At 44.7% G+C, this 19,472-nt stretch overlaps 1 protein-coding gene across 2 annotated transcripts in view; it reads right to left on the bottom strand.

Annotated features, from left to right (window-relative positions):
• Window positions 1-946: 946 nt before the first annotated feature.
• Window positions 947-19,472, bottom strand: part of LOC138246129 (manganese-dependent ADP-ribose/CDP-alcohol diphosphatase-like) — a 114,353-nt gene continuing 95,827 nt past the window's right edge. For both annotated transcript variants that reach the window (XM_069200397.1, XM_069200396.1), the window contains 2 exons: window positions 7,548-7,664; window positions 947-1,682 (listed from right to left, as the gene is read on the bottom strand). In XM_069200397.1, the coding sequence (XP_069056498.1) occupies window positions 1,387-1,682; window positions 7,548-7,664 (413 nt within the window). In that variant the 3' untranslated portion in view covers window positions 947-1,386. The remainder of the gene's footprint in view (window positions 1,683-7,547; window positions 7,665-19,472) is intronic.

The raw sequence follows: 19,472 nt of genomic DNA on the forward strand, positions 1-19,472 counted from the left end.
ACGCACACAACCTCAGAATTATCCCGGATACCCAAATCACCTTGAAGCAACAAATCAACATAGTCTCCTGTGCCTGTTTCCACACCATCTGCATGTTCTGCAAGATTTTCTAATAGATACCCCTCTCCACCAGGAAAACAGTCACTCAGGCCCTCATCTCCAGCCCCTCGTCTATGGTAACGTACTCTATGCCGGAACCACAAAGCAGCTCAACAACCACCTCCATACCATCCAAAATGCTGCAGCAAAACCCATCCTTAATCTCCCAAGAAGAACTAGCATCACTCCCTACCTCAGGGCACTCCACTGGCTCCCCGTACACGCACAGATGCCTCTTCCATCTCATCACTCACTCCTACAAGGCCCTTCACAACACTGGACCTGCCTACTTCAACAACCTTCTCACCTTCCACCGACCGACCAGGGAACTCCGATCAGCCACACTCGCCCAGGCACTCGCACCCCGCATCTGGCGCGAACAATTCGGAGGGCGCTCCTTCTCCTTCCGCGCAGCAAACTCCCCCTCGTTCTATGCACATCCCCCTCCTTGGACAACTTCAGGAACCAGCTCAAGACCTGGCTTTTCGACCTCCACCTCCCACCGGGCTAGACCCAGAGCCCCTCCACAGTGCCGAGAGACACTCCGGGGTGACAAGCCGCGCTTTACAAGAACCGACTGACTGAGACGTACAGAGGCTGAATTTAAGCGGTATAACCCTTGTATTATGTGTGCCTGCTCTAGATTGCTGGTGCTGAACTTTCATTGACAAGATCAGTAGTTTTCATGCAGCATTTGAATTTGAATTAGCAATGCATTTTAGAAATATTGCAACACTTTAAATGAGTAAAAAAATTGTTGGATTTTGGGTGCTGTGTCTAAAAATTTAGAAATTGTTTTACTAAGTAGGGTTTTGGATTGAAAACTGCAATTCAATGTAGTAGGATTTTCAGAAACTATATAAAGCGTATTCTATGGTCAGAATGAAGATGTTCGATTCAATGTAAATATACAACTACCTGAATTATTTTTAGCTTGATTGAAATAATGTCTCTTGTACAGCATAAATACTTTATGTAAAAATTATAGATATTTTTTTTAATAACTTTCCCTTTACCCAACGAATGGGACATCAATGTGATTTTTTAAAGGCTTATAAGCTTTAGGAACAGGTGATATTATTGTTCTGATTGACAACAGCTCATATGTGCATAAAAATAACACTGAAGATTTGCCATTCATGTAATTGTCAATTTATCACTATAACTCTGCCTTGGAAACCAACAATGTTTCAAAGCACACAAAGTCCGATTTTAAGATTGGCCATTTTATAACAAATGACAAAATACCAATAAGCTGTAAGCATTAACGTTAGTTTTTACAAATAACTACTGTTTTCGGTAGTGCATAACTCGATTCGAAACAGAACCTCTGCCTTTTAATATCATGCTTCCTTCATATACTTGTACCGTTCCAAAGGCATGGCGTCCAGATGGAGTTTCAATGATTCCCTGTAAAGTAATATGGTGAATTCCATGAGAGTCCAAGCAATAGCCGCCATCGTGATCATGCCCCGCTATGTAGCACACCGCGCACGTGTGGGATTGTAAAAGGGAAAGCATTTCTGCATAATTCCAAGCCAGGCAAACAGTGTCAGTGGAATCTGGATGGATAGGAAGATGACCTGAAACAAAGATAAGAAAAGGCATTGGACTTCTGTCATACCCATATTGTTCTTACGTCACTCTAAAAGCCACTCTTTGTTTTCTCTGTTTATTATTAATCTCTCAGTTGTATGAACTGGGCTTGTGAAATACATCGTTTTACTAAGTTTATTTATTAGGTCTATTACCTTTTGGGTTATAACTTTATTATGTAACTGAGGATGTACACTTATATCATATCAATCATCTGTCGGTTAAATCAAAATGAAGACGTGGCTGATAATTAAGTGCTCTGAAAAGTGATCACAAGGTGCAAAAAAGTGAGGGAGTGACGTTTATATAAGGAGGAAAAAAAAGGCAGGGCGATCCCTAATTGGTCAGGGTGGTATTCAGGGTGCTCCTCCTGTTGGAGTTATGGATGACGAGGGTGAAAAGTGGGGGTGGGCAGTAAGCTCCGCTAGCAGAGTTTTGCCCACCCGAGCTCCAGTATGGTAAAAACTCCACCTACACCTGCGTTGCATAATTTTTCTTGTGTTTGGCTTGCCAACATTAAGTTAGGGAGTGCAAGTGAAAAAAATGACCGCTAGACTGCCTCCTGTCAAGATTTCTCAATGCGGGCGGTCAGGCAGGTCGCTACCGCTCGTGTTGAGAAAGTTACAGCTTGCGTTGCAAAAGCTGGCGCCCTGGAAGAAAATATATTTGAGCGACAGAAAGAAGAAGCGCACCCTGATGCACCGAGTCGTGCCCTTTGTGCTGATTTTACGGATCGGAATTCCACCACTCGCGAAACTCTGCAGAATCTTGCAGAGTTTTTAGGTAACTCCATGGATTTCCGCACAGTAAAACTCCACAAGTTTTGCCCACCTCTAGTCAGAACGTCTGGTTGAGGCCCAAAGTTATTGCAGATGATGCTGAGTTTGCTGGAGAAGTAGTAAGAGAGTTAAGTGCAGAGTTCCTGTGATGGTTGTACAGCTGGCAGCAGCGGATGTCACTGGCTTCACTATGGCGAAAGTTTCTTATCAGGTATTGTGGATGTTTTCAATCTGTTCTGTGGTGGCTGAGTGCTTGGTGGTTCTGAGTCGCTCTGTTGAGGCTTTCATGGGTGAGGCGCCATCTGCATTCCAGTCAGAGATCTTCTGTATGACAGCTGGCTGGACGCTTGAGGTGAGAGATGGGGTGGTTTTGGGCAGAGCCAGTGAGTACGCACAGGAGGCGATCAAGGTGTTTTTGATGTAGTTTGTAAGGTCATCGTGGTGAGGCAGGCTTCGTGACTAGAGCTTGGTGGTCTAGATTTCTGAGGGGATTTTGTTCCAGTTGCTCCTGAATTCCTTGGTGTGTTGGGTTCTGGACTGGCTGGATAGGCTCGGGTTGAGGCAGATGAGAAAGAAGTTGGTCCAGGTGAGAGAAGTGAGTTTATTTATGGTGATATTGGGGCTGATGGAGAACACAGGGTGGAGGAGGTGACCAGCAATGTGGGTGGGATTGCTCAACTCGTTGGGTGAATCCTAGTATGCTCAGACCTTGCTAAAGGTTTGAGATGTTGGGGTTGTAGAGGTCTTTCAGGTGAAACCTGAGGTCGCCTGGGTAGAGCTGAAGTTGGTTCTGGGACCACGACGGGGAGGTACTGTGCTTGAAGGCCAAGTGTTCTAGGCTGTTTCTGGTGTTAGCTGAAGTGATGGAGCAGTTGATGGTCTCTCTGTAGATGATGGCAATGCTTTCTCTGGGTTTGTTGGTTCTATCAATCATCTGTCGGTTAAATCAAAATGAAGACGTGGCTGATAATTAAGTGCTCTGAAAAGTGATCACAAGGTGCAAAAAAGTGAGGGAGTGACGTTTATATAAGGAGGAAAAAAAAGGCAGGGCGATCCCTAATTGGTCAGGGTGGTATTCAGGGTGCTCCTCCTGTTGGAGTTATGGATGACGAGGGTGAAAAGTGGGGGTGGGCAGTAAGCTCCGCTAGCAGAGTTTTGCCCACCCGAGCTCCAGTATGGTAAAAACTCCACCTACACCTGCGTTGCATAATTTTTCTTGTGTTTGGCTTGCCAACATTAAGTTAGGGAGTGCAAGTGAAAAAAATGACCGCTAGACTGCCTCCTGTCAAGATTTCTCAATGCGGGCGGTCAGGCAGGTCGCTACCGCTCGTGTTGAGAAAGTTACAGCTTGCGTTGCAAAAGCTGGCGCCCTGGAAGAAAATATATTTGAGCGACAGAAAGAAGAAGCGCACCCTGATGCACCGAGTCGTGCCCTTTGTGCTGATTTTACGGATCGGAATTCCACCACTCGCGAAACTCTGCAGAATCTTGCAGAGTTTTTAGGTAACTCCATGGATTTCCGCACAGTAAAACTCCACAAGTTTTGCCCACCTCTAGTCAGAACGTCTGGTTGAGGCCCAAAGTTATTGCAGATGATGCTGAGTTTGCTGGAGAAGTAGTAAGAGAGTTAAGTGCAGAGTTCCTGTGATGGTTGTACAGCTGGCAGCAGCGGATGTCACTGGCTTCACTATGGCGAAAGTTTCTTATCAGGTATTGTGGATGTTTTCAATCTGTTCTGTGGTGGCTGAGTGCTTGGTGGTTCTGAGTCGCTCTGTTGAGGCTTTCATGGGTGAGGCGCCATCTGCATTCCAGTCAGAGATCTTCTGTATGACAGCTGGCTGGACGCTTGAGGTGAGAGATGGGGTGGTTTTGGGCAGAGCCAGTGAGTACGCACAGGAGGCGATCAAGGTGTTTTTGATGTAGTTTGTAAGGTCATCGTGGTGAGGCAGGCTTCGTGACTAGAGCTTGGTGGTCTAGATTTCTGAGGGGATTTTGTTCCAGTTGCTCCTGAATTCCTTGGTGTGTTGGGTTCTGGACTGGCTGGACAGGCTCGGGTTGAGGCAGATGAGAAAGAAGTTGGTCCAGGTGAGAGAAGTGAGTTTATTTATGGTGATATTGGGGCTGATGGAGAACACAGGGTGGAGGAGGTGACCAGCAATGTGGGTGGGATTGCTCAACTCGTTGGGTGAATCCTAGTATGCTCAGACCTTGCTAAAGGTTTGAGATGTTGGGGTTGTAGAGGTCTTTCAGGTGAAACCTGAGGTCGCCTGGGTAGAGCTGAAGTTGGTTCTGGGACCACGACGGGGAGGTACTGTGCTTGAAGGCCAAGTGTTCTAGGCTGTTTCTGGTGTTAGCTGAAGTGATGGAGCAGTTGATGGTCTCTCTGTAGATGATGGCAATGCTTTCTCTGGGTTTGTTGGTTCTATCCTGTCTTGCGATATTATAGCCGGACAGGACTGCCACTGCAATATCTTGATCGAATTCTGGGTTAAACCAGGTCTTGGTGAGAAACAGTATGTGAGGGAAAGGTCATGTAGGAGGCCCCAAGCTTCTATGGCGTGTCGGGCGAGGGAACAGAAGTTGAGAAGAAAGGAGGTAAGTGATGGGTGAGTGTTGTCTAGAAGGCTGTGGTTGGGTACCTGATGTGCAGTAGGGAAAGGAGTCTGGGTTGGTGGGTGTGTCAGTAAGGCTGGGACTCTGAGGGTGTAGGATTGCTGATGCATCAGGAGAAGTACAGGGAGGTGCTGCAGAGGTGGAAGGTGCTCAGTGGTTGTGTGTGTGGTAGGCTGTGGGTGCAGAAGTGTGGGTTGGGAAGAGAGCAAAAGGAGGTAAGAAGAGTGGAGGAGGCACAGGAGAAGGGGCAAGAGGCACAGAAGAAGGTACCTTTTTGTGTGGGGGAGAAACTCAGACACAGGGTTGGATGGGTGACCAGGTTTCATAGAGAGGTATTCCCCCATGTAGTGTCTCGGACCTCTATGAGTGAGTGGCGAACCAGGGATCTTAGAGCTGAGCATGGCTAGATGCAGACAGGCTTGCCTCCTGTGCGCCCGCTATTAAAGAAAGTCTGGGGGGAGGAGATCTAGGGGGTGGTGGGTGAGGCTAAGCGAGCATGTGCGCAGACGGGCAAGCGTGAGTAGCAGGAAATAGGACGCAAAAGCACAGGTTAGAAAGAAAATATAAAAGACAGTGAAAGAAGGCAAAAAACCTGCAAAGCAAAACCAAGAAAGATGGACAACAGTTGAAAAGGATTAAGAGTGAAAAAGAACAGTGAAGAAGCGAAGCCAAAAAGCAAACGAGCGAAAAGAAGAGAAGTGATCAGGAGTGCTAAAGAATGAGAGGGAGTGGAAAAGGTGGCAAGAGTGCAGAGACTGAAAAGGGAAAAAAAGTGACTGGAGGGTGCTAAAGAGTGATAAAACTTGAAAAGTGGGAAAAATGGAACATAACTGAAAAGAGTGGAAAGAAAGACAAAAGTGAAAAAATGGGAATGAAAAAAGGCAGCAAAGTCAAATGCCACAAGCAACACCAGAAAGTATGTAAGTGAGAGGCAAATGAAGGTTGGGGGCCTCAGCCATCCTAAGATAAACTCAGGCACGGGCTAAAGACCAGGAACTTCCTCAACAGGTATGATGGGCTGGCAGAACTGGCCAGCACCTTCTACTGGCTGGTTCCGGCTGAAGCTGACATTAAGAAGGTCTGGGGGAAGAAACTATGTGAAACTGAGGGGCAGTGGCAGGGCTAAGTGGGCGTGGCACATGGGGAAGGAATGGTGGAGAGAAACACAGGTAAAAAAGGAGGTCACAAAACAGAATGAAAGAAGGCAAAAAAACATGAGAAAGATGAACAACAGTTCAAAAGACTGAAGAGCATTGGCGGCTCCTCCGCAATGGCGGAGGAGCGTCGCCCAACTGGCTAAGAGCCAGCAGCTGAAAAATAAAATGATTTTTCATAATCGTTTTATTTTTCAGCTGCTGGCTCAGGCAGCATGCGCAGGGAGAGGAGGGGCAGGGTCATGGGAGGGAGGAGGAGTGGAGTACACTAAGTTCACATGTCAGTTTGGCTGGTTGTCTTAGGTTTCTTTAACATGGCTGTGACCCCAGTGCACTGTCTAAGCGGCAGACCAAGCCGCACAGACCAATCCTGATTCTGCTATCATGCTAGGTATAGCATGAGAGCAGCACCAGGATTGCGTGGGGGAGTCTGTGCCCATGGAAGGCTGGGATACAGAGGAGCGAGGCTGCAGGTGGCGGAACAGTACTTTTTTTTTGTTATTACTTGTTTTTCGCCCGCCACCGCCCTTGCCCCTTGACATGTGCGGCGGTGCTGCTGCTGAAGGGTGAAAAAAGAGAAGTGAAAAAGCAGGCCAACAAGCAAGCATGAGCAAAAATGAGAGGACTGAGGAGAGTAAGAGTGCTAAAGAATGAGAGGGAGTGTAAAACGAGCACAGCAAAGACAGATCTATCTTATTTTAGACCTGATTGTTGATGCTTATGTCGACAACAGCTAAGCAGGGTAGAACGGGGCAGGCCTGGTAAGAGGACAGGGCACATCCCCGACAGATAAGTTACAGGTAGGGCAGGCTTGCAGGGCCAGGCAGCGCATCCAACACATCAAACAGTTGTTTTCTGTATCACTATTATGGCTCTTAGTTCCTGACCAGTATAGTGGGTTAACCCTTGTTTTAGATTGCTACAGTGCACAGTGGCACATACAAGAGCCCAGGATGCATGAGGGTCCATGTCACACAGGAGGGCTGTATGGAGAAAAAGGGCACACAGAGGAGTAGGGTGGAGCACAGGGGCTGCAGAAAAAGTGCAGACAATACTGTGGTTGTCTATGGTAAAGGGATTAATCTCTTGCTCCGGTCACCCATCCGCAGAGCCTTACTGTACCACATTTCCTGCATAACTTAAACATATTTTGAATCTGTCGATCAGAACCCATAAGCCCGAATAACGAATCACCTGAAGGATGAGGCATAATCAAGTGAAGTATTATTATATTTGCCTAACAGCAGGTATGTTTGCTTAGATAAATAAATCATACACTTAGACATTAGAGACAGTAGTAACCTACCAAAAATAACAACTTTTTCATGGTTTTCATCTGAAAATGTAAGAACTCCATTCACCCATTCTAGCTGTTCCTTGCTGAATCCACCATTAAACTGTACAAATTGGTTTTCTAAAAGTCCTAGAAAAAAGAAAACAGATAGGAAACATTAAAAAAGGACCAGATCGGAATTGTACCTTACAGGTGCAATGGGTAGCAAATGAAAACCTGTCACTACATCTGGAAAGAAACAGCAATAATAAGCCCAACGATCTAAGCAAATTACATCTATTCATGGGGTACAGAACTGTAAACTGATGAAGACTGTGTATGTTTTTCAAAGCAAAAACATCACCCACAGTGATGACTTTCCAGAAGCTACATGAACGAATATATCAAAACTGATTTTACATAATGATTTAAATGATGATTTACAGCACAGAAACACAAGCGGCTTTCCCCTTGATTCAACAGAAACACATCGTACAGTCACAATACTGTCAAGGAACTGAGGAGGACTTTAAATATTCTTGAAGCTAATGTACATAAAACAAAGACCTGAATGAAAATTTTGGTTTCATGACCCACTACATTCAAGCTTGAGACTGCCTAAGTCACGTCAGCCACAACAGTAATGACAGGATGTAGCCATGGTATATGGTGACTTGAAAGACTAACCCAATACCACTTGTAGCATTCCACATATGATGCTTAAAACAACGGTCATCACACCAGTACATATCGCCAGACGCATTGCAAGGTGACGATTTATGGGTAGCGTTCTTCACATAGGCTGCAACTCATTGCTTCTCCTCAGATACAGATGGATTTTACTTTGAGGCCACAGAAAGTATGAATCCTCCTGTAATGTCATGGATCTGATAGAAACGGTCCTTGACATGAATGGGGCTTTCAAGTCCAACTTTGATGAAGACTGAACATGCCATTATTATGATGTAATACACAAAAAACACTGCAGAGCACTCTATTAACATTCTGGGACCACTGCTCCCTCTAACTCAACTACTTAGATATTTAGGATGTTGTCATCTGCACCAGATTGAGTGCAGTCATTTAAAGACACAGTTGAGCTGAGAACCACCGTCCATACCTGAATCACACTGCTGTAACCAAGGCGCCATTCACTGTTGGTAATGTATGCCCCACATGCATTTCAGAAACAATGTACATATATTTGTTAGTGTAGATGATGACAACCTCTGTCCCAATACAATTCTCGAACAGTACCTGTGTGCTCATAGACAGTTTGACAAAACATGCTTCATCCGGACACAGTTTATTGCTCATACAATTAGCTCACCAAGCCTGGAAATAACTACATGCACTGTTTTCTATGCGTGTCAACTTTATTATTGCAGTGTTTTCAATATGGTGCTTTTATGGTTTGTATTGAAACCGAATAAAGCTTGTCTAGACTTGACTGCACAAACTGGGAGAGGTGAGGGGTGAATGTGCTGAACAAGCTACGTGTTTAATTTCCAAAACATGTTTATAGATAAAATTGTGCACCTGCATTGTCATTCTATGATTTGTTTAAGAACTAAACTACAACACTAGATAGATATACATTGTAGCAACCCACACTATTAATGTGAACAAAGGATAGGTGTTAAACCTGACAGCCATTAGAGGGGACTTTGCTTCAACTTTTTGCCTATCTTCCCCACTTTTATGGCCTTTGCTTTTGCTAACTTTAGGACTCTGTGCACTTTAGCACTGCTAACTAGTACTAACATGCTTATGCTCTCTCCCCTAAATCATGGGAACTTTGGCTTAACCCCAATTGGCTCATTTAATTTACTAATAAGTCCCTACATGTGCCCAGGGCATGTAAGTTAAATGGTACTTGTGGGCTTCCAGCAGTGATTGTCCCACCCACTTAAGTAGCCCTCTTACCATGTCTCAGGCCTGCCACTGCATAGCATGTGTGTGCAGTTTTACACTGCCAGATCGAACTGGCAAAATAACCCTTTTGCCAGGCCCAAAACGTCCCTTTTTATACATATGTCACCCCTAAGGAACCACGGGCAAACTCCAGAACAGGCTGCAACGCATCCAGAACGTCTCCGCAAGCCTCATTCTGGACATCCCCCACCACTGCCACATCACAGACCACCTGAAAAACCTGCACTGGCTCCCAGTCAACAAGAGAATCACCTTCAAACTCCTCACCCACGCTCACAAAGCAATGCACAACACCAGACCAGAATTCCTCAACAGACGACTTTCCTTCTACACCCCAACCCGGCATCTCCGCTTCGCCGGCCTCGCAACCGTCCCACACGTCCGCAGAACTACAACCGGCGGTAGATCATTCTTGCACCTCACCGCCAGAATGTGGAACACTCTTCCCACCCACCTGCGCCAGACCAAAACTTCTCAAGACCTGGCTGTTCGAGCAGGAGCAGCACCTCCTCCCCATCCCCCCCCTCCTCAGCGCCCTGAGACTCTCACGGGTGAGTACCGCACTTTACAAATTCCTGATTGATTGACTGATTGAAGGTAAGCCCAGGACAATCTAGAAGGCAGGGTGCAATGTATGTAAAAGGCAGAAGATGTACATGTCCCGGTAGTGAAAATCTCCCAAAGTCATTTTTCACTGCCACCAGGTCTATCTCGCCCAGGGGATAACATTGGGATTACATTATTACATTTTATAAGTGTAGTTCACAATCTGGAAGCAATATGTTTGTGAAATGTGGTGTCTCTGGACTCACAATTTAAAATCACAACTTATGGTGAAGTTGGATTTTAAATTACTGTTCTGAAAATGCCACTTTTAGAAAGTTAGTAAACAACAATATGGAGGATATTGCCGATATAACCCTCAGATTCTGGGCTGATAATATCACAACCCTAAAAAGAAAAAATGAAACGGGTGGATAAATTGAATTATTTTCAGTGCCCAAAGACCTTCCTAATTGTCACTGGGGATATGTTTCTTCCTTCAACTATTTTTTTAGAAAACTTGCAAAAGAAAATGTCTACTGCTTCACCACCACCACGAGAGTAAAGCATTTGAAATTTTTAAAACATGTATACTTAACACAAACATTAACAATATAAAAAACACAATATGAGAAATATCCAATTCAAAGAACTCACACAAATTATTTTTTCTAGATTTCCTTGTCCTTTCTCACTAAGTTCCAAACTAGGTGGTTGCGAACAGTCCTTCTGCACATGAATCCTCCTCATGTACTCCAACATATGCCTCGGTTTCTGGAACTAATGGCCTCCTTTTTCACCTGGCTATCCCCATTCTAATTAAGACTTTAATTTTCCTGGCTCCTTTCAAAAGATTGATAACGCGTTTTGGCCTTTAGTTTTCGGCCTCATCAAGACATCAGAAGACAAGGAAACATTTATCAGACCCCAATCTTGTTTGAGTTACAGAGATTATTACCACCCCACTTGAATTAAAAGTGACAAACGAACAGCTGTGGTGGCCAAGTAAATCGAAATGTAAGAAAACCTGATATGAATGTGGTCTCAATTGTTTACTGTTCAACTTTCAGGGCAAGGGAGCAATCCAATGGATTTACAGGACTGGCGGGATGTTCTAATCTCAAAATCGCACCTGACTACCACCAATGTGGTGAGTGCGTCTCCTGACTCGGCTCTTCTTGTCAAAGCAGGGGAAATCTGAACTGCTTTTTAGAAAGTTGGCATGTTCTTATTTTAGCCATTTGGTGCCTACTACCTCTCATCTGGGGTGGGGTGACAGCTGGGCTTGTGCATTCCCTCTAGACAGCCACACACAAAGGGAGCTTAGCTGTGACTGATGGGCCATCCACTGCCTGATGGCTCATCCTGGGCAGGATGAGAGGGAATGGCTAACACACCTGAATAGGCAGTGTTCTGTCCCCACACAAATAGCTGCATACCCCCAATGTAGTGTGTTTGGAGCCAGGGCAGGAAGGGAGGACATCTGTGCACTTCAAAGATCTTTCTTTGAAGACCCCCAACTTCAAAGGCCCAACTGAGTATAAGTACTGGACCTCTGAAACCACCAACTCAATACTCTTCTGGACCTGTGGATAATCTGCCAGGAGGAAGGACTGCTGTGCTGCTACAAGGACTGCTACTCTGCTGGTCTGCTGACCAGCTGTCTGCTGCTCTCTTTCCTGGGTAAGGAGAACTGGACGTGCAACCCCCATCTTGATCCCAGAGTGACTCCACGGGCTAGTCTGCTATGCTGTGGCCTCCTGATCTGAGCCTCAGGGACATTACAGGCTCCCCCACAGCTTCTGGACCTCTCACCAACAAGCTCCTGATCCCTCAAGAGGAGCCTCTCAGGTCCAGGACCCTTAAAAGTGTTTTCTGGCGCTGGACATCCAACTTCTAGGCTCTTTGCAACAGTGAACGGGCCAGTTCACACATGAGCCAAACAGCTAGCCCAAAGAATCAGTGCGAGCCCCCGCAAGCTCTTCTCTTTGCATAGCAAGTAATGCCGCTCTTAACTGCAAGGCTCCAGCATGCTTGGACAACTTTTCCTGCCCATGGAACACCGCCAAAGACACTCTCCTTGCTCCCGGCAAACTTCTTCCCTGTGAACGGGACTGCTGGTCCAATTCATGAGAAGGTAAAATTTCCACTGGACTTTTCTGAGACTCTATCTGAGCCGTGCTCCACTGCGGTCGGCCTGAACTTTTGGATTTAACCTGTTCTAGCATAAACAGATGCTCCTGGTTGGCGGTTCATGCTTTTAAGCACTTTATTGCATTTTAATCTTAAAAAATTCATATACTCCTGGTTGGCGGTTTATGCTTTTAAGCACTTTATTGCATTTTAATCTTTAAACAAAATTCATTTCTCAACCACTACTTATTGGATTTGTGTTGTTTTGGTCTTGTTTGTTCATGAAATTAAGCCCTACTTTTCTATCCTGGTGTAGAATACGTTAGTGAGGTGTTTTCAATGTTTTACTTTCTGAAGTGTTCCACAAATACTTTACACATTGCCTCTTAAGTTAAGCCTGACTGCTCTGTGCCAAGCTACCAGAGGGTGAGCACAGGCTAACCTAGGATGTGTCTGTGACTTACCCTGGCTAGGACTGTAGTTCAAGCTTGGAAAGGTTGCATACCTTTTGCCAAACAGAAACACAATTTCTAACAATGAGCATATATAGAGTATATAGACATCTACATTTTTAAAGAAACCAAAGCGTTATTAAATGATCCACTAGAAACTGATCTGCAGGCATGTATTACAAGCGTGCAGAATATTCTTATAGAGATAATGAAGAGAACAGACTATAGGTGTATGTGAATAAGGCATATTGAACCTCGATCTGTTTGTGAATGCAAAAACACTAAGAGAAGCTTTTATTTTAGGTTTTCTGTATATTGATTTACATGGGAACTCTGGTATTTGTTTATATGCTGTGTCTCAACAAACATCAACTCAGACAATCAATCACACAGCAGTTGTACAGCGCACAGATGCTTCATAAGAGGCGCCCTGGTGCTAACTTCCAGAGATACTGACTAGGCGGTAGCAGAACAGAGAAATCTCGGCCTTATCAAAAAGAAAGGTTTTTAACTATTTCTTAAAGACAGGCATGGGAGCAACTCTCCAGAGGCTATCAGGAAGTGGTTCCACCGTTTGGACTTCAGAAATGCAAAAGATCTGTCCCCTCGCTCGGCCTTTGTACATTTTGGGACATGCAGACGTCCAAGATAGTCTGAGCTAAGTGAACTGCTTGTTTATAAGGGCGGAGTCTTTTCCTCAGATAACTAGGGGCCTCACTTGAAAAAGCCCTGAAAGCAAAACTAAGGGCCTTGAATTTTATGCAAATGGATAATGACAGCCACTGTAAATGATTCAAACAAGGCAAGATGGAGTGCTGATAAGGAACTCACATAATCCATCTTGCTGCTGCCACAGTCACTGTTTGCTGCCTGAGTAAGGAGGACTGGGCCTGCTCCTTCTGGATTCGGAACTGGAGTCTTCGTATTAGGAAAGCATGAAGGCCCAAATAGAGACTAATAAGATTGTCTAATTTAGAGGTTACCATGGAGTGAATCACAATATTTTTCTTGGTTGCCTGTTTGAGCAACTGAATTCATAAGTAACAAACAGGAGCAAGTTCATTCAGAACTTTCCATTTTCCTGTGGAGTCGATGGAGTTTTGACCCAGGACAAACAGAAGGGTCCTCATAAGGAAAGGAGATTCAAAAAGCAAAAGCCAAAGTCTGTGCAGAGAAAAGTGAAACAGTAGCCGAGTTTCATTTGGTAGATACCTGCCCTATGAATGTATAATGATTACAACATTCAAGGATCACCTTGTCGGAGATGTGCCAAAAGGTCAGGCTGACAGCCAGCAGTTTATAAATGCGTCTTTGCAGGATTAGGAAGACTGTTGTCATTTTCGGTTGCGGTCTCCTACCCTGACATCACCATCTCCCTCTGGTGTATACCTTCTTCAGAGTCAGAGCTGAAAAGATAATGGAGCCTATTTTGGCGCGACCATCCTGGTAGAGGCAATGATGCAGAATAAGGCCGCATGACAATCAGCTTTGCTTTTCTATTTTCATAGGACCATATCGGTTAAGAATCAGGCTGAAGTATGTTCAAGGTCAGACTTCGGGTTCAGAATAAGTTCCTCTTTCAACAAGTGGCAGCTTGGCACAGGTGCAGGCCTTGGAGCAGGCATCTGTACCAGAGTAGGTGCTTGACACAGACTTGGTCCTAAGGGATAAGTCAAGGCAGGGGATGGTCTCACTCGTGGTAACTCGACTGGAGGCCCCTGTACAAATGCACGAAGGAGCACCAGAGCGAGACAGAAATGCAGCAAAGGTCTGCAGCATGGAATATCTGAAGGTCTTAATTTGTTCCAACATCGCAGATGGACCCAGAAAGTAGGAGTGCACCGGGATCAGCAGGGGAATCGGCTGCACCCTATGAAACCTCGGAAGAGACCAACTAACACTGTAATGTCCTCAAGCCTTCTCCTTGGACATGCAGTGGCGGGATGAGGTTGAGACCTGTGAGAAATTGGGTTGTTGGGTCAAGCAACAGCCACAATCCTTATCAAGATGAAAGACAAAGAGTCACTGAATTAACCTGTGCTTAACCCTGTGCTAGCTTGGCACAAATGCATTCAGGCTCAACTTAGAGGCAATGTGTAAAGTATTTATCCAGCACACAAACAGCAATATAGTGAAAACTCAACATGAGAAAAACCCCAACACCAATTCAGAAAAATAGAATAAAATGTAATAATTTGATGCCAAAAAACAAAAAATCCAATTAGTAGAACTGGAGTTATGTAATTTCAAAGTTTTAAGACATGTATTGCACCCAAAGCTAAAATTGTCAACTGTGGTTATTTGGTAACACCAGGCCAAGACAAAGACACAAGTTCAGGCCGACTGTGAATCAGTGTGGGCCAGATACAGGGACCAGGTTAGTCCCATTGAGAATTTTACAGTATTTCCTAGATGTAGAACGTTACATTACGCTACGCTGCATCGTTTTCAATGAGAAGCTGCGATGCGAGGTCCTGCACTGTGTTGCGTTACACTACATGTGTTCCAATGACGTCACTGATCAGGGGTTGTAAGGTGCTGCAATACGAGGTCCTGTGTCATGCTGCTTAGAATTGTGTTGTTCTTCGTTTGTTCTTAGGAAACCCACAGTTGGACTAGGAGAAGTATACTCTAAAGCCAGCCAAGGGTCTACAATCTGAAGGGCACCTCTTCGGGATCAGGACTCACTCCTGCAGAGGCCAGCAGCAGGGCACAGGCAGGTCCAGTTGAGCCTGGGCAATTGGGCAAATGCAGGACAGGTCTCTAGAGCTTGTTATGTCCCTGTAGCTTAGAAAAGAAGGCCAGTCGGCTAGCCCTTGGAATCATTCTGGTGGGTCTGGGTTCAAGGAGCAGGCCCAGTCTTCCTTTCTCACGCAGGAGACAGTGTCTGCTGCAGCAGGACAGCACAGCAGTCCTTCTCCAGAGACTTCCACAGCTCCAGAAGTGATCTGAATAGTTGGTCTGCGGGTTCAATATTTATACCTGGTACTAGCTTAGAAGTGGGTGAAACATCCAGATTCCCCCCTCCACATCTGGCTCTGGAATTTTCTGCTATCCTACCCTGGCCCTGGGGTTACAAAAGGCTAGTGTGAAGTTCTTTGTTTGTGGGCTGAGGCGGTCTTTGAAGTGAAAGTGTAATAGGTGACAGCTCTGCCCCTCCCATCAAGTCAGGGTGACCCATCCTGCCAATGCCCAGTCCCTCTATTGTGTGGCTGCCTGGGAGGAATACACAAAAAACAACTGTCAACTACACCTAGTCATGTGACCCAGGAACAGACCACGGTGCCTCATGGTTAGGACAAGAAAATGCAACTTTTCAGAATTGTGAATTAAAATCTATTGATTCTGTATGTAACAATTTAAACTAAAAAAAGTGGAGATTCACATGGTATCATTTATTGAAGTAACTATAACTACCCTCATCGCCGTGCAGTGTTGTCATCAATGACATAATTTCAGTTGTCATCAGTGATGTTTTCAATGATGTCGAGGAACACTCATGAGTGTTGTAATATGGAGGGTCATTAGTGCATGACGACTGTGCGAGAAATCTACAGTTTCCCACATAATGGGGACCCCGGGACACTGTTCTACATCAGGCCCCAGGGGATGAGCTCTTATGGCTTGGGGACGGGCATGCTCTTCTCCCCATATAACTCATTGAGGCAGTGGGATAAGAGTCCCTGGGGAGTCCCTGGTGCCATTTTATGGTTCGGGAGGATCCCCACACACCCCTCCCCAAGATAAATATATCGGCCCCAGTGGATGGGGTCCCCGGGGTATTTAATTGGCTCAGGGAGGGGACTGCATGCCCCCCTCCCCAAAACAAATGATGCACCCGACCCCTCTGGGCCCTCCCCCAACCGAGGAGACTATTAAATGGAAAGTTGAGAGACTTTTTTTACTGCAGCACCCTAGGACTACTGGTATCCATACCCTGCCCTCATATGTTGTTCTTAGTTTTTGCCAAACATCTTTGTTGATGTGTGGCAGCCAATCAAATGTTACATTTTGATCTGTCGGAGTCAGGGTACTACCACATCTCAATATATACATACATTTTGAACCTTCATTTCTCAGAAACTACTGTAAGGATTAGACAAAATGCACCTTCTGGGTAAAGATCTAGCTTTCTGCCAAATATGGTGTAATTCCGATCAGCAGTTTCGCTGTATCGCTGTTCATCTTTTCTAATGAAAATTGATAGGGAAAACGCGTTTTGGATATCACCCTTTTTCTCAATCCAATTCTGACAATAACCCTGACACTTTTCAAAAGGAGCAGAGGTGGATGAATTTTTTGTTTAGAAAGCTTTGAGAAGATTCTTCAAATGGCACCAAAGTTATTAGCGAACCAAAATATCAATTTCCTATGGAAACCCATCCCTAACTATAAATACAGAGTGGTGATCCTGTAATATATACATGAAGCCGATTACATTTGAACTAGTAAGTTATTTTCAAGGTTTAGGATTACGTGCAGGGGCCAGACTTAACATAGCCTTGCAAGTGTTCTCATTCCTGGTATTGTGAGCCTTCTGAGTGTCAGCACTGTGACCGTCCTTTTCCCACACAATGTACCTCACTCCTGGCTTTCAGTCACCACCTACTAGCTACTCAGGTCACGCACAACTCTTCCAGTGCACTTTAGGCCCCACCATAAACCTGCAGAGTTCATTATTATTATATTCCTGAGTTAGTTACACTACTCTGCCAATGTACTTCAACAGTACTACGGATATAAAGAAGTCTCCTCTATCTCTCACACTTTATGAAATATACAAGCATACACTCTCCTGATTGACAAACACAGTGGTGATGTGACTTGCAGCTCTCTCCACTACAAGTAACACACATTTCTCTTCATGCAAACAAGCCGTGACCTGCATTGCTCCACATCACTTTAGTCCTGACTGTAAAACACCATACTGGTACACTCACATTCACTTCTGACCTGCAGCAAATACTGCTGGGTCTCACTCTCCTCTCACACAACAAGGACAAGATTTCTCTGCCAGTACACTCATCCCTTACCACCAGCAGTCAGTGTTATTACACGTGACAAGAAGGCAGCACCACCAGAGGTTTTTAGCAACTACCTGCAAGCAGCAGCTCTCCAATGTTGATGCTAATGCAGTTGGTCAAGTCATGCAGACATGAATCCTGCAAGCTAGCAGTGACTAACAAAGATCTCTGCCACCTTTTGCCTGATGTGCAGCATGCCCTGCTATTTTTGTCATTATTGAAATACACACAGGTACCAATCAGGACAAGACTGGGGAACTAAAAGGAGCCCTGGAAGAAATGCTTAAACTAGCCCTGCTCCAGTGCGTAATGAAATTAGAGGACCTCCGCTACATTGTAGAAGGAGGGGCCCACCACCTACCACTTTTGCTGAGGAAACCCCTTGGAGCTCAGGCTCCACACCACGGGGCTGCGGGGCCTTATGTTAGGACACTGCCCTACTCCCTTCTTCTCTACCTTTCAATCCATTCTCTCTCTTTCCTTCTCACGTCTCCCTCACTGATCACTTTCTTTCTACCTTTCTCCTCCCTTCCTCTCTCCTGCAGCCTCTTGTGCCTGGTGCAGTTAACCTCTAGAAGCTTGGGAAAGTTACTGATGACCAAAAACAGCATCAGAACAGATGTGCATCAGAACAGTGTTTTAAGCAGGTGAACAGTTCTGTGCCACATCACAGAGTCATACACAGTTTGTATTTTTATTACGACTCAGAAAAAATCCAAACTTTTTCAGTCCCATATCGGGGGAACAGAAGCATACTGTAGTTCTGTGACCCAATAAGGAGCTAGATGTTGCATGGAGTTTGTTCTTATCCAACGAAAAAACAAACTGTGTCTGGCTCATTGCTGGGTCCCACAGCTCTGTGTCCCAGTTTGGAAGCAACTTTGATTTTTAAACAGCTAAGAAAATTGCCAGTTTCTGGCTTATTGAAGGAGCACTGACAGGTAATTCTGTAGCTCAAGAAGGAGCAAGAAGCGGTTTGTTTTTTTCTTAGGGTACCGGCACCGGCAATAGAATGCGCGCAAAGAACAATCATTTCAGACCGCTTTGTATCAATATATATATATATATATATATATATATATATATATATATATATATATATGATCCAAGCGGTCCACATTGTAGCACGCAAATTCACGGGCGCACACGTGAGGGAAGGACCATTCCTCTACAAACTCCAAAAACAAATATTGCGAAGCAACTGACTCGTTGCTCTCCAGGAGAGTTTATTACTTTATCCAAATGTGTACTTCAAACGACACCACCTACGCGTTTCGACCTCTTGGTCTTGCTCACAGTTTATGAATTACCTTCCCATGAGTCTCTTTTATAATCTTTTTACCCTCTACCAACCAAGTGCATTATGGAACATGTGGTCTCAGCAAAATTAGATAAAACATAAAACATATAAACAACCCAGAAACATTGTTTTTCATCCCAAATTGAACTCAATACTAATTCAAGAATGCTAATTTTAAAAATAATTGTTTCCAAAGAAACATGTAAATTAAATAAAACACAGTATCGTGCCAAATAAGTATGAAAAATGTTTCTCAAAAATCCTATGCATCAGCAGGAAATCGTGGTATTCCAAAAGAAACCCATGTTAAAGGGAAGCTCACATTCCTTATACTTACTCATCTAATATAGACAGATTGCATATTTCCTGGGTCAAATGATCATTATTCATATTAGTATTTACATATGCGTATAGTACTTTCTCTCCCTGGTATTAGCTGCCTCTAGTGTTCACTACCTGCAGAACCCCCCTTACATTTTCCAATGTTTCTTAGATAACAACATATTTGATCACAGTGTTCTCTTATCATAAATGATAATGAAGTTCTTCGTCCCCATTAAGACCTCTCAGG

The sequence above is a fragment of the Pleurodeles waltl genome, chromosome 7 (assembly GCF_031143425.1).
Source record: "Pleurodeles waltl isolate 20211129_DDA chromosome 7, aPleWal1.hap1.20221129, whole genome shotgun sequence".
Classification (NCBI taxonomy): domain Eukaryota; kingdom Metazoa; phylum Chordata; class Amphibia; order Caudata; family Salamandridae; genus Pleurodeles; species Pleurodeles waltl.